The sequence below is a fragment of the Mirounga angustirostris genome, unplaced genomic scaffold, assembly GCF_029215605.1.
Source record: "Mirounga angustirostris isolate CCGP_5_RB_7025 unplaced genomic scaffold, mMirAng1.0.hap1 SCAF_10, whole genome shotgun sequence".
Taxonomy (NCBI): Eukaryota; Metazoa; Chordata; class Mammalia; order Carnivora; family Phocidae; genus Mirounga; species Mirounga angustirostris.
Genome location: NW_026991718.1, coordinates 5129582 through 5145080, shown reverse-complemented (window position 1 = coordinate 5145080; position 15499 = coordinate 5129582). Strand labels below are relative to the sequence as shown.

Here is a 15499-nt window from a genome sequence, read left to right as displayed (position 1 = left end):
TTTGTTGTTATTCCGACAACATGTGTGTTGTCTTATATTTCAGGCACAAAGACAAGTAAAACTTAGTCCCTGTCCTCTAAATACTTCTAATATCGAGAAATACATTACCAGACAATTTCAATGTCCATGCTGAGAGCAAGGACAGGAAAGCGCCAAAACCAGATACCAGGGGCACAGGGCAGAATCATGGAAGGCTTCCTGGAGGAAGGAAACATCTGTGGGATGTATAGGAGTCAGGCGCCTGAGCAGAGGATGCGTCTGAGCCATAGCACAGAGGTGCTCAGTTGACCTTTGTGGCCCCAGCCTATGCTCCGAGGACCCCGGCTCTTGCTGCATGGAGAGGAGAGCTGTGGCAGGTGGCTCCTGGTTAGGGCTGTGAGCCTCACACTAGAGAGGAGCAGGCGTCTCTTGCTGAGTTTCTAGGAGAGGGCTGAGTCCGTTGGCTGGACTGGTGCCTCCTGCCATCATGTGGGCCACGGAGGAGTCCTAGGAGACGTGGGAGGCATCGGGGTACCCTTGGAGCCTCATCTGATGCGCTGGAGACTGGGGGGCTTGTGCGAGGAGGCCCTTTCCGTTCTGGTTGTCGTGCTCCTTCCTTGGAACCCGTTGCCAACGCATCGGGACATTGTCAGGACAGCAAAGTGATTTCTGTTTCTGGTGCAACTTGACTTTTTTCAGATCTGTATCCTGCTAATGTGTTGTTTTATTCACAACTTAGGGAGAAGCTGTTAAGGATGGGGACGGAGAGGTTGCTATACTAACGGTATGTCTCCCACTGCTGTTGTAGCTCATGTGGAAAACGAGGAGCAGTACACCCAGGCTCTGGAGAAGTTCGGGGGCAACTGTGTGTGCAGAGATGACCCAGATTTAGGAAGTGCGTTCCTGAAGTTCTCGGTGTTTACAAAGGAGTTGACAGCACTTTTCAAAAACCTGGTAAGTGTCTTCACGCACGTGCAGCCGTTGGGCCGTGTGTTAAATACCTGCGGTTCCCTTAGTCGGAAAGGTAGATAGCCAAGGTGTGTCTGATCAGCTGTGAATAAATTTCAAAGCTCATGCGGTGCCTCAAGGAATTAAATTTTCTATACCCATTAGGTCACTTTGGAATAAATTTTAGAATTGTAATTTTTAAGGTAACACGGCTTTTTAAATTCAAGACAGCATTTTAAATGTGCACAGCTGTGGACAAAATGGATAAATGCATTCATCTTAAGGGCCTCTGACTTCAATTTTTAAGTTTCTAAACTGTGTAGAATCGTCTGTTTCTGGTAATTATGGGAGGCATTTAAACTTACAGTATTTAATAAATATGTTCCGGGCCTGTCTTACACAGCAAGGTAACCTATAATCAAAGCACAGAAATTGCCATGAATATTTAAAGGCCTTTTATGCTCCCAAATGCAGAGCCTAAAAAAAGTCACTTTTTAAGCAAGTGGGAACATGGAGTTGGGACTTCTTGCCTGCGGTAGGTGCTGGGTAACATGGGCGAATGGGGTTCTTTCTTGTGCTTGGCAGCTCTGTGCCTTCCACATTGTGGGAACAGAATTCTGAACAAGTGTGACCCTGCTGCCTGGCTTCTTCCACAAGGGGAATATGCACTGGGATGGCCCTAGCCTCCCTTTCCTGTTTTTCTCCCCCAGCTTCTAAAGATCATGGGTGACCAGAGCAGGTCAAGGTCACAAACAGCAGCGCTATTCTCATTTCTCCTGTCAGCAAGCAAATAACAAGTGATAAAGTAGCTCATCGTTCTTGAAATGGTGATGATGATGGAGGGTTTGTACATCTGGCCTTGATGGGGCAGAAAGAAGGGAACATTGTGTACGCGTTAATAACGGGGAAGGGAAAGAACCAGATCCTTAAGGCTCTGGGTCTCTCTCCCCATCTTCACTTGTAAAAAATTTCAGTTGGAAGTGGTAAAATTAAAAAGCCGTTACTGTGCTTAAGTTTTTTACTCAGGCTCATTTGCAATCTCTTGGGGGCTTTTATGGAGTTCGTCACCCATTTCTTCCTGCTCCAAACAAGCTGGCAGTGAGCGTCCTGACTGGGGAGCCCTAGCCCCCCGTCAGCCCCCGCTCCCTGGACCCTGGCAGACATGCTCATTAGGCTCTCACCACTGAGTTAGATTGGAGCATTTTTTTTCTTTTGACCTGGAGAAACTGAATGGCCCCAGGGAAGACCTGTGGAGGGCTTCTTGGGACACAGTCAGCCTGCATCCCACTCTCCCAGCCCCTCAGTGGGTCGGCCCCATCCCGGCTCTGGGCACCTCACTCCTAAGTTTGAGCGAACAGCCTCCAGAGTGAAAGAGACCAAAATAAGCAGAGAAAGGACTTAGAGGAAACAGGTATTGCAAATAGCAGAAGAAAACTTTAAAGAAACTACATTTCATTCCTCTGAGAGACTGGAGTAGATGTATCAGAGGGAAGGAGTAGGGATGCAGCTATGGTTAAAGAAAGGGGAAAGACAATTAATGTAAGAAAATACTAAAGCAAAAATCCAGTGACATGATTGGGATAGAAGTCTGTCAGAAAATAGACCAAAAAACAAAGCAAACCAGAAAAAAAGTGGAAAACAGATAGATGAGGATTAATCCTTAAGGCCCATCATTCAGCGGGCAGGCTCCTCAGAGAGAATGGAAGACAGGAGGACAAGATGATCCCTGAAACCCAACCACTCTCGTCTCCCGACTGAAGGTTGGTCAGAGCCCAGAACAGGGAGGGAGGAGGCCCCAGGCATATCTCCGTGTGAAATGGCGAACAATATCTTTACACTTTCAGAAGGCACATGATGGATTAGGAATCAGTGGTATTGGATGCCTCACCAGTAACACTGGAAACTTTAAGGCATGGAGCAAGGCCACTAACATCCTGAGGAACAGAATTCTAACCTGGATGAGAGTAGAGTTAGAGACATGCGAGGCTCAAAAAGTTTAGCTCCCGTGCGTCGTTTCTCAAACTTCTAAAGGGTGTGCTTTAGCGAAATGAAGAGGGAAGCCAAGAAAGAGGAAGAGGTGTGAGTCAGGAAACAGGATTGGGCCAGAAGGGAAGCGGCAGGAAGGATCCCTGCAGGATGAGCAGCAACCCCCCACTCCCCCGCAACCAGGCAGCTCCTCTTTCCTCTCCATTCAGCTCCTCTCCAGACCTGGCTTTTCTTAGCTGTAGAATGGAGGTCATAGAACCATACCTGGTTTTGTGTATAGACTCCAGCCAATTGCTTTACACTCTTATTTTATTTTATTTTTTTAAAGATTTTATTTATTTATTTGAGAGAGAGAGAGAATGAGAGACAGAGAGCATGAGAGGGAGGAGGGTCAGAGGGAGAAGCAGACTCCCCGCCGAGCAGGGAGCCCGATGCGGGACTCGATCCCGGGACTCCAGGATCATGACCTGAGCCGAAGGCAGTCGCTTAACCAACTGAGCCACCCAGGCGCCCGCTTTACACTCTTAATTTACTTAATTTTTACAGCAGCTCCAAAGAGGGAGTCCGGGTTCTCCCCGCTCTGTAGATTATATAACTGAGGAGGCTCTGGGGCCTTTAAAGAGCTTGGCGTGGCCCCTGCTTGTGTGCCTGCAGGTGGAGGAGAGCCCACCTTAGCACTCCACCCGGTGGAATCCTCAGGAGGCCAGCTTGCACTTGCTTATATGAACACGAGCCGCTGAACATTTAAACGAAACTGCCCCTTCTTTTCTGGATTTTCTGCAAAACTGAAGGCCGGGCAGGTCGGGACCTTGCAAAGGCTGCTTGGCCACTTTGAGCACTGCAGGATCCGGGAATCCGGGCCAGGCCCAGGTGCTGCTCCCTTTTCCGTGGTGGTTACTGAGCACCCATGGTGTGGCAGGCCTCGGGATAGGCATGAAGGGGACACTCGCTCCGTCTTCCTGACCGCTAGGCGGTTCAGCTCCTGCTACCTTCGTCTGTCCATAAGTGACTTCCCGGGTCCGTAGTGAGTGAGCGACAGAGTTGCCATTCAAATCCGGCTCTTAAAACACCAAATCCATACTGTGTCCATGGTGGTATTTAAAGAAATTAAGGTTTCTGATCAAGTCTTCTGGAGGGAAAAAGATGGAACAGGAGGGACGGTGGTGCGGGGAAAGCGTCAAGTAAGACGCAGGCCAGACGGAGCTGCAGTGGCCACAAGGCAGCCTCAGGGCCTCAGTTTCCCTCATGGTGGGAAAACCAGGCCCACTCAGGGCCAGCATCAAGAGGAAAGCAGTGAGTGGGGAGGGTTCTTTGTCAGCTACAGCCCAGGACGCGAGTGACACCCTCGTGTCGTTAGAAGTCCTAGTGGTAGTAGCTTTGAGTCCGGGCGCTTTCCTTTGCTTTCAGCTTTAATTTATGGAGTTAGGGTTGTTGATCCTGTCTCTGGCAAAGATCAGAGAGAGGGAGAAAATCTCTTATTTGTGCCAAAGTTAGATTCACCAGGCCTGATTTTCTGGGCTGGTGCCATTGGCGAAGCTGCCCAGCCACCGGAGCACGGAGTGGCCGCTTCTAAGAAGCTGTTGCTGAGAGCCAGCCGATTACAGGAGAATTCTCCTTTTTTGGTATCTTGTATACCATTCTTATTCCTATTTTTGGGCACATCTGTCCTATCTCTTATTTTTAAAGCCTTGCTTTTACTTTCTCTCAGGCAGTTAAAGACATTTCCGTTTTGGGTGGCTAGGATTGTCAATTCTTCCCTTGTCCAGAAAGAAGAATTACCACCTACCTGCTTTGCAGTGTGAGAGGGTATTTATAAAGCAGTTGGAACATCTCCAGAGAAAGGCCAACTTAACAGAAAGTGAGATTTTTTTACTAATGGGTGAGATTCTCACCTTCAGAGAACCGATGAATTTTCTCTGCAGTTATGCAGGATCAGGGGAAAAACAAGGCAGCTCCAGAAATGTAACATGTGTGAAATTAAATTGGTTATAAAGTCAGCCCAATTTCTTAGGTTCTTTTCCTCTTACCAGATGGATGTGAGGATCCTGGAAAGATTTTCCAGGGATCACTTCTGTGCTGAGAGGTAGCTTTTTAACGAGTGGCTGCATTAGAGGATACATTGCTGAAAGGTCATTCCCAGAGATGCAGTTCCTGTCTTGGTTTCAGAGAATTGGGGGTGATACATACGTGCTCCCCATCCACAGAGCTGCCCCAGGTGGAAAGAGGGCCAGCAGATGCCCAGGGAAGGATGGAGTTCCAGTGTGAGATCTGGGGGCGGCCCTGGGGCTCAGGAAATCTCACTTCACTCTCATCGAAAGAGGAGTTTGAAAATTCCACCAACCAACATGCACCTAAGTCATGAACTTACTTTACGCAAATGATCGGCATTACAAGATATTCTAGCAGCAGAGTAAAGCACTAGTGAGGTTCTGTTGGGGTGTGGGGCAGCCTGCGGCCTTGCCCGTGTGAGGTGGGCCGAGCCTGGCAGAGAGGCATTCCACTCTGCTGTGTGGGTAACAGAACAGCCGTGTTCTCCAGCCATACCCTCCGTGTCCGGCAGGAGGGTGAGCTCAGTCTCCAGACTAACAGAGAGTATCTCATTGCTTCAAGTATGGGAGCGTCCTGCCGGGAGTCTTCACCCTCAGTACTTACACCTACTTCTCTCTCTCTCTTTTTTAAGATTTTTTTTATTTCTTCATTTGAGAGAGAAAGAGCGTGCGCACAAGCGAGAGAGAGCATGAGAAGGGGGATGGGGGGAGGGAGAAGGACAAGCAGACTCGCCGCTGAGCAGGGAGCCTGACACGGGGCTCGATCCCAGGACCCGGAGATCATGACCTGAGCTGAAGGTAGATGCTTAACCAACTGAGCCACCCAGGCGCCACACGTACTTCTTCTCTTTTAACTTCATTTATTGAAAATGTCATAAATTAAAATGTTTTACACCGATCATAATTTTCTCTTTTTGGGAGGAAGACTTACCATTGTTTGGGGCGTATATTAATGAACTACGCTGAAATTTAGAAAACCCCTAGTATCTCGTACATGGTCTTTGGGGATCTCTGCCCCTAGATTGGTGCCAGACTACCCACTTTCCATTTTAGACATTTTAGTATCCTGACACTCTTTTTTTTTTAAGATTTTATTTATTCATTTGACAGAGACATAGCGAGAGAGGGAACACAAGCAGGGGGAGTGGGAGAGGGAGAAGCAGGCTTCCCACTGAGCAGGGAGCCCGATGTGGGGCTCGATCCCAGGACCCTGAGATCAGGACCTGAGCAGAAGGCAGACACTTAACGACTGAGCCACCCAGGCGCTGGTATCCTGACACTCTTGTCCCTGGTAATTGCTGGTTTTTTACTGCTGCCAGTGTCTGCCTCCACTGTTTCTCGCTCCACAGCGCCGGGAGCTGGAGCACAGGCGGACTTGGCTCACAGGCTTGTATGCAAAGTAAAAACCTCTGAGCTTTGAGTGCGGAGGGCTAGAGAGCTGGGGGGATGGAGTTTGTGGACAGGCCTACTGACGGTTACTCTGGATGCCTAGAAACCTTCCCACTGACTTCTTAACTGGCCTAATACACAGTTGGAAAATCTTTGTCTTAGACTTACAGGACTTTAGCCCTGTAAGCTGCTTCCTACGCTCTCAAATCCCTGACCAAAAATGAAAGCACATCCTTAGTTTGACCAGAACAACAAAAGCAGTAAAGCTAATGTGAGAGCCTGTATCTTGTTATAGCACAGACACCTAATATTTGTGAATGTACTTTGATACTGTTTCTTTCCTTTTCCTTTCCTTTTTTTTCTTTTGGACCGGCAGGACTACCTCATTGTCTTCCCCCGGTACACGGACCTGTAGAAGTGAGAGAACGTGGGAAAAGCTGGGGGTGGGAACTAGGCCTCCAGAGGGAGGAGAGCTGAACTGAGGGGGGTGATGGATCGCCTGCTGGGTACCGGGCCCGCTCTTGCACTGTCCAGGTGCTGAGTGCTGCCCTCTGGGCAGGGGCACAAAGACGCTTTTATTAGAAACAGTGCGTGCTCCGATGGCCATAGCGAATGCCACAGAGCCCTGAGGGTGCGGCCCCCGCCTTGGATCCTTGCGTCCCTGGGGTGGAGGTGAGGCTGGGGAGTCCTGTGGGGCGTCACAAGGTGTCCTCGGGTCCATCTGCACATGGGCATGATGGCAAGGTTTATGAACACGTGCCTCGCACATGTCTGTAGTGACTTGTCAGATGCATGGAGGACGCACCGTTAGGGACTGATCTTGTGAAGTGTTAATGAGCTCCAAACACGGTTTGTCTCTGTTCTCTCTCACCATCCTGTGTTTCCTCCATTGTTGGCTATTAAAAGGGACAACCGCCATGATGTAGGGGACCTCGAACTTTAAAAGAAGCTTTTGTGAAATCTAAGAATGTGTGGACAGACGGGAGTAGGAGATGTGGATGAAGGCGGAGGGTCAGCTGTCCTGGCAGCCGCAGAGCAGGAAGAGACAGCCAGATGAGCGGCCCCAGTGATCAGGAGGCCATAGGGACCTTTCTCCTGCCTGGGTAAAAGCAGGGGACAAGTTGCAGTAGCAGGAGGAGAAGCTGTAGGTGGAGGAGACAGCAGGCAAGGTTGATGAGGAAAGGGTAAAGTGACAAAGGGCCGGAGCTGGTGGCTGGAGGATGGTACAGAAAGGGGTCTGTGAGCTGTCAGAGCTCTGCTTCCTGTGTCTCCTCCTGTCGGTGAGGTGCTCCGCCAGGAGTCCGGCCCCTGCTCCTCCGTGGGGAGTCTTCAGCCAATTTGTGTAGATAAATTCCAGGTCCTAGCTTCTCCACGTACATTCCCCTTTCTTTGGGAATTTTCAGCTATTAATCAGTCATTCCCTAAAATCGAAAACTTGGCAAACCATACCAGTGCTTGCATATCCCAGATTCCAGTTTACAAAGCATTTGGACATTGTGTCATCCCCGCCCCCAGAGGCCCTAGCCTTGACTCAAGTGGAATCACCTGGGGCTTCTTAGAGATGCAGACTCCCAGGCCCTTCTCTAGACCTACTGCACCAGAATCTGCACTTCATAAGATCCCTAGGGGATGGGTAGGCACCTGCAGTTTGAGAAGCAGCTAGAGCAGAGGTTCTCAAAGTGCAGTCCCTGGAACTTGTTAGAATAAAAATCACGGCCCCCCGCCACACCTACTGAATGGTGGTTCTCAAACTTTGGGGCAGCGGCAGCACCTGGAGGGTTGTTAGAACACTTGGTTGGGCCCCTTCCCAGAGTTCCTAACCATGTGCACCTCTACAAAGTTTCCCCGTGACGCTGACCTCAGCAGGAGCTGGCTACTGTTAGAGGACAGCCGGGTGAGGCTTACCCCCGGGGACATGGAGACGGTGATGCTTGGGCCTCACTGAGGCCCGCAAGTATCTCCCAGCCTCGGATTCTAGGAGGCAAGATGTTTGAAAAGGTGCTTTCATTTTTGGTCGATGGCTTCATTTTCATGTCCCGTGGGCTTCTGGAGACATTGTGGAATTCTGGATGGTTCTGGTGCTCCCCCAGTGCCTCAGAGTCGGCTGTCTGCGGGTTTTCAGCATGGCTGCAGGTAGGCTGAAGTGTGCAGTTTCAACATCTAGCCTCTAATGGAGAAGAGGGCGAAGGGTCACTATTTTCTCTCCACTTAGAACCTGAAAGATCCAAGCAGTGTGACTGGCGGAGACGCGGTGGGTAAGGCAGAAGCCAGGAGCTGTATCCCGTCGTGTCTCTGGTGTGAAAGTCGCCAGTGTGCGTTTTTGGCAATTGGCTGGTTTTGATCTCTCAGTTTGTGTTAAACTTAACTCAAGATCAGCGTGGGCTCCCCGCTCCTTTTTAATTATACAAACCAGCAGAGCGGTTCTGCTGCCAAAGAAGGCGGCCTGGGAGCATGTGTTCGCCGGCGCCCCGCGTGGGGGTGGGTGCGGGACGGTAGACCCCAGCCAGCACCGTCGCCCAGCCAGGGAAGAAGTGTCTTCACGGATCCCAGGAGCGAAAGTGACCCGGATGGTTCTCCTGACGAACCGCTTGTGCAAGAAGGAACTAGAAGGCGACTCTGACGTAGGCGGCTCCTCAGAGGGAAGCCTGTGTTCAGCCTCCCAGCTCCTTCTGCTCCGGTCTTGGGGAGTGTGTGAGTCCGTCGCTGGCAGCGAAATTTTGGGACAAGCTCTGCCTTCAGCCTCTCGGCTCAGCTCTGCTTCTTAGTGGGATCTGGGGGCCAAGTGGGTAACTTAGCCCTCTCTTGCTTTGTGAATCTGTAAAATGGGGATAACAACACCTGCTTCTCAGAATAGTTGTAAGGGTTAAATGAGGTCAAACGGCCCAGTGCCATTTAGGGATTTAGGCCATTTTACCTAATACCTTCTGCTTCTCCAAAAACCTCTTTGCCTGGGTGCCCATTCTTTCAGATAAACAGTCTTTGGAAAGCACATAGAAAACTTCTTTGAATCCACCAGGCAACTGCTACCTTGGGCCTTCTTGTTAAGTTCCCTCTGCCAGGAATGCTCTTCCACCAGATTCTCCCCTGGCTCTGTGGCTCCCTTTCTCCACTGCTCAAATGTCACCTCTCAAAGGGCCTTCCGACCACAATTTGAGAGTCCCATCCCACGAATCATCATAGCACCTTTATTTGTAAGATGTGTAGTAGCCCTCAAACTGGAAATAACTCCGAAGTCTTTGAGCAGGTGTCAGGACAAGCCGTGGAGCAGTGCTCAGCGAGGAACAGGAGTGGACTGTTGATGCCCCAGCATGGATGGCTCTCCAAGTAGGAATCTCCTCTCAAAGCAGATACGAAGGCAGCCACAGAGAGAAGTACGTGTCACGTGATCCCAGATATGTACAGTTCTGGGCAATGCAAACTGTTCTCTGGTGACAGAAGTAGATCAGTGGCTGCCCAGGGACTGAGGAGCTGGGAGATGGGGATTGCAAAAGGGGCACAAAGAAACTTTTAGGGGGACGGGTATGTTCACTATCTGGATTTTGGCGATGGTTTGATGGGTGTGTGTGTGTATATATGTCATGACTTACCAAATTGTACACTTTAAAATGTGCGTAGCATATTATATGTTGATTTTACCTTAATAAAGCTGCTTAAAATTTGTTTAAGCTATTGGGTTAAGGCAGTGCTGTTCAATAGAACTTTTGCATGGATGGAAATGGTCGGTATCTGCTCCCATATAATAAGCCAGTAGCCACGTGTAGCTCTTGAGCACTTGAAATATAGCTAGTGCAGCTAAGGAACTCGGTCTTTAACTTGACTTAATTGTAATCCATTTGAATGTGAGTGGGTGTGTGCAGCCAGGGCCTAGCACGCTGGACAGCACAGGCGTGTGGTCTTACCTGCTACTCTAACACACCTCGCAGCACCCCCCACACGCCCTCCTGGGTCTTAGGCTCTGGCTCCCGGAAAGAACTTGAAGTTTCCTGCAGGTGATGACTGTTTCATACATACTTATGCTTAGTAATACTGAAGCCTCTGGGAAGAATTATGCCCTTATTTGAATCAGTGAGGTCTGAGGTCTTTTTGCAACCCTCCACGCTGACAAGGAGGTGCTGGGCCTCCTTGTGGTTGGTTATTCTTGGAAGCCTTGCTTTTACTTATTTAATTTTGTAATTGAGCAGCATTTGCTCACGTTAAAAAGAAAAGAAAAACACCACAGATCTCAAAGTGTCGTCTGCCTCAGGCTTCTCATGAATGAGGCAGATTAAAATAAATTTACGTGACACAGGTAAGTCTCAGTGAGATTCTTTGGCCATGTTTTATATAGCGATACATTGGCCTTTTAAGGACAAGCTGATTATCCCCAAAGAGAATTGGACTCTATTAAGGATTTTGGAGGGGAGCCTGGGAAGACCTATTGTTTTCTAGATTCAGGCCTGGACGTAGGAAGTCTGCCCAGCAACTTTCCCGGTTGTGATTCTCTCTTCTCGTGCGGCTTCCTAAAAATCGGAGATCCTGTCTAGGTTCAGGCTTCTAGATGGATCCTCTTGGGCAAGATCATTTGGCAGAGCCATCTTGCTCATTGCCTAAGTCAAGGAGGAGGCAGCACTGAGGTTTCCAGGCGAGTTGTACAGTGGGACCAAGATGGAGCCTTGGCTGGGTCAGCAGCAGGTGGTCACCAGTGACCGAGCTAAAGGAGCAGGCAAGATGGTGCCCTTGTGAGCTGAGGAAGCATAGGAGGGAAAGTGGAAAGATTTTACAGAGTGTGGAAGTGACAAAGCTAAGGACAAGGAATTTTAAGGAATCCCGCCCCCCAACAAAAAAAAAATAGGAAGAACAGCATGGAAAGGTGGCTGTTGGCTGGCTCTGACTTCCCCCAACTTCCACTCATCTCCTTGTCCATGTTTGTTCACCAGTCAGTGGCAATCGCATGCTCAGGTTGTTCTTGATCTCTGCTGGCTAGTCTGGTCTGCCCTACAACTGAATCATTTTATTTCTCCTTGTGAGATTACAGACTTTTGACTACTTACTGATTCATCTTGTCAGACTTTTCCAAGTGAAGACAGGAAGAGAGAGAAGGGAGGATTGTTACTTTCAAGATTGCCTGTTTGCAGGGCGCCTAGACATGCGACTCTTGATCCCGGGGTTATGAGTTCGAGCCCAAGTTGGATGTAGAGATTACTTAAATAAAAACTTTAATAATAATAAAAAAAGATTGTTTGCTATTGGTATTAGATCCATAGTCAACAGCAGCAATTGAGCTTCATAATTTATAATCAGATCATGCTTGGTGTTTCAAAAAGCCATTTTATAAAATATATGTGTTGAAAGTAAATCAAGAGTGTAAGAGAAAGCACAGTACTTGCTTGGCACTGAGGAAGTATTCTGGTTGGATTACCCAGGGATAATTTAATTCTTCCCATAGATCATAAAAATTTCATTACTCATGAATTGAGGCCAAGGCTGCTGAGCACAAGGATGTGTACTAGTTTTGGCTGTGGTTTTCACCCCTGCTGGCCAGAACAGAAGGCAGTGCATCTGTGGCCCTGGGGCTCCGGGGCTGCCCCAGCACACAGTCAGAGAAAGATTCAGAGCCCAACCTTCATACCGCAGGGCACTCTTGCCAAGACAGAGCATCTGGGCTCCAGTGCTTCCGTTCTCCAGCCCAGGCAGAGACGCGAGCAGTCATTTCCTGAGACGCTCACCCTGAGTCAAATTGCCTCTGTGCTGTGCGGTTTGCGTACACGGAGCCTGTAAATGCAGAGGCTCACGTCCAGGAGTACGAAGCTGGATTAATGTATCCACTGATGGGGATTCTGTTTGTATTTGTAATCGTGTATTTCTTTTTAAAAAAACAGCTTTATTGAAGTATATTTCACATATCGTAGATCTCACCCATTTCAAGTATATAAGTCAGTGATTTCTAGTAACTCTACCAAGTAAGTGGTGTAGCCGTGACCATACATCAGCCTGGAGACAGTTTCTGCCCCCAGTAAGGTCCCTCATGTCCTCTCACAGTTAACCCCCAGCCCCAGGCAACCACTGATCTACTTTCTGTCTCTTTTCTAATAATTAAGCTAATTATTTTCTGACAAGTAATAGTTTCTTATTTTAGACATTTGAACAACTCCAGCAAGAAAAGTCCCCTGGAACAAAGGCCAGAACCCCTTTGGTCCATCTGGCACCCGGACTTCTCAGCATTGTCTTCCCTGCCCCTCTGCTCATGTGGCTGCCGTGGGCCTTTGCTCACTTCCCCACCCTGCTCCTTTTGCCCGGGATAGCTTCACCCCATCTTGCAAGACGAAATGCTCCCTCTTTTGAAGGTCTATCTCACATAACCCCCGGTCAGCAAAGATTTCCCTGGTGTCCAGACTAAAAGTAATTTTCTTTTCTTAGAAATTCCATGGTGCTTTATTTATGGCTCTTCGGAGTTTTCACAGGGCAGTTTGCTTACTTAATTGTGGGCTTTATCTTTCCTATTAGATGGTGAGTTCCTGGGGACTGAGGTTCTGTCTAGTCCATCTTTGTCTGCTAGCCCTCTGTGCCTCTTCAGCTTCATCCCTGTCACTCCCTGAGGACCCTGTGCATCTCCCTGGCAGCTGTAGTGGTTGTGTCCTGTCCTGGTCACAGTGGGCCGTGGGCCCATCCACGGCATCGTGGCTGTGTCCTGTCCTGGTCACAGTAGGCCGTGGGCCCATCCATGGCATCATGGCTGTGTCCTGTCCTGGTCACAGTAGGCCGTGGGCCCATCCACGGCATCGTGGTTGTGTCCTGTCCTGGTCACAGTGGGCCGTGGGCCCATCCACGGCATCATGGCTGTGTCCTGTCCTGTGGCTGTGTCCTGTCCTGGTCACAGTAGGCCGTGGGCCCATCCATGGCATCATGGCTGTGTCCTGTCCTGGTCACAGTGGGCCGTGGGCCCATCCACGGCATCGTGGCTGTGTCCTGTCCTGGTTACAGTAGGCTGTGGCCCATCCACGGCATCGAGACTGAGAGCAAGCCAGCCCGACGGATAGCTGTCAGTTTCCGACTTTACTGTTTCACTCTAAATACCAAAGCTTAGTTTACCTCTCCTGGACGTAACACCTGTCTATCAGTACCTACTTTCTTGTTTGAATTAAATAACAAATAGTCTTAAAATAGATTTATAAACCGAATTGTGCGTTCTTTCCCCCTGCTGTAGAGAATCTTGTTTTCCTCACTCATCCATCCATATACACTGCTACTTACTAAACATGCCTCTTGTAACAAACCCACTAGACTTCTTTCTAGTAATAAGATTTTTAATCTGTAAGCACCTTGTTCTTTTTCCCCCCCCACCCACTGTATGATTGAGTTGTGCTGGTGCCTTGATAAAGGTTAAACCGACTCCTGCCCTTGGGACCACCCTGGGCAGCTCTGATGTTCCCCCTTCAGGCTGTGTTTGCTGCCCTTTCTTGCACTTGCTCGTCCAAGATGGCTCTGTGTTGGCTCCTCTCTAGGCAACGTTCGGGAGCAAATTGATCTGTGCCTTTGACTCTTAGCCATGGCTCTTTGTGACTGTGTGGATGGATGGGCAGTGTCACGAGGCTCAGTAACTGGGACAGGCCCCTCTTGCCCAAGCACAGGTTGGCCCTCCCGGCTGCCCAGAGCTGGTCATTGTCTCTCTCCACAAGGAGCCACTGGTGTCTGTACAGAGTAAAATACGCTGCATGTGCTATGTCTTAGACTTTCTGTGTTCAATTCTTGGTGTGTATTTCTTTATTCTTCCTCTTGAGATGGCAGGCATTGTGTTTTTATCTTTGTAGCCAGCTAGTTGCTGCCTATAAAATACATGCTCAATAAATACATGATGAACAGAATAATGAATTCACATATACATTTGCTCTATGACGTTTAGTTTAAAGGTATCAATATATCTCTAGAGTCTGTCTCTTATGTATTAGATGCTCAGAAAAATACTTCAGTATATTGATTTACTCAGTCTGTGTTTCTCAAGCACCTGCTCTGGGCCAAGCCCTGTGCTAGGTGCCACGGAGAATATAAAATGAAGTGCACTTAAAGCTGTCCTTTAGGATGTATGATGTGAGACTGCTGAGGTGAAGCAGGGTAGGACCTGTCAAGTGCCTGAAGAAATTAAAAATATATACACATTGGAGGATTTAGAAGGGAGGGATCACTTCCTCCTGGCAGCTGGGGGGATGTTAATGGAGAAGGTAGCATCTGGGGAAAGCCTGATGGATGGGAAGGCTTTGGGGGGAGGGAATTGGGAGGACACTCAGCAGGGTAGAGCAGACTGAGCACAAGCAGAGAACAGCAAGGACTTCCACTTGGCCAGATATAAAGATGAAAAGTGGCGAAGGGGGTTGGACCGTGGAGGGTCCCAAGGGCAGGAGTCGGTTTAACCTTTATCAGGGACACCACCCCAGATGAATCCGACAGTGCTGCAGAGGAGGGGGTGGGTCAGGCAGAGAGCAGGGGCCGGTGGCCAGGAGCCTCAGTCCAGAAAAGGGGCAGAGAGACCCATCCAGGAACATGGCGGCAAGAATGGCAAGTGGGGAGTTCGTGGGTGAGCAACTGGTCCGCAAGGCAGAGCAGAGCGGAGCCCGGCGGGAGGGACCTGCCGGGGGCAGCCGGGTGGGGTTGCGGTGGCAGCGGGCTTGGGCGCGTAGTTGCCAGCAGGTGTCCTGGTGGGGGGTGGAGGTGTGGAAGGAGACAGGCGTGTGGCAGTCTGCCCTCGGATTCCCTCCTGCCTCGGTTTACAGTGCAAGCCAGGTGTGTTTGCATTAGAGATGATTCACCAGCACGGCCCTTTGTTTGCCACTGTTCCTTCCAGTCATCGGAAGACCTCGCCTTAAACTCCGCTTCTCGGTGTTTAAAAATCTAACTCTTCAGGCTAATCCTCGCAAGTCCCTGCTGATTACAGTGTGCCTTGGAGGGCTGCCAGGTACGTGACAAACGTTGAGTTGTGGAAGCCTCGGACAAATGTTACCCAAAGAAGGCATTTCTGAAAGGACGGTCGTGAGTCGGCTGTGTATTTGGCACGGTTGGTGGCTGGGTGCAGGGTTGTCACCTCTGCAGGGATTTTTCTAGTCCGTTTGTCCCTCCCATTTTGAGGTTTCATATGCCAAATAGTACATGAAAATCGGATCCCATGTTGCCTGGAAAAT

General features: G+C 49.4%; 1 protein-coding gene across 7 annotated transcripts in view; it reads left to right on the top strand.

Moving 5' to 3' along the window:
• ASAP2 (ArfGAP with SH3 domain, ankyrin repeat and PH domain 2) overlaps nucleotides 1-15499 on the top strand; it is a 168161-nt gene that overhangs the window by 76446 nt on the left and 76216 nt on the right. For 6 of the 7 annotated variants that reach the window (XR_010405406.1, XR_010405405.1, XM_045884057.3 and 3 more), the window contains exon 3: nucleotides 788-933. Coding sequence is in view for 5 of the 7 variants with exons in the window: in XM_045884057.3 (XP_045740013.1) it covers nucleotides 788-933 (146 nt within the window). In the remaining 2 variants the exon portion in view is untranslated. Of the gene's footprint in view, nucleotides 1-787; nucleotides 934-9594; nucleotides 9722-15499 lie in introns of those variants that run through there. The other variant, XM_064571842.1, reaches the window with a different exon arrangement.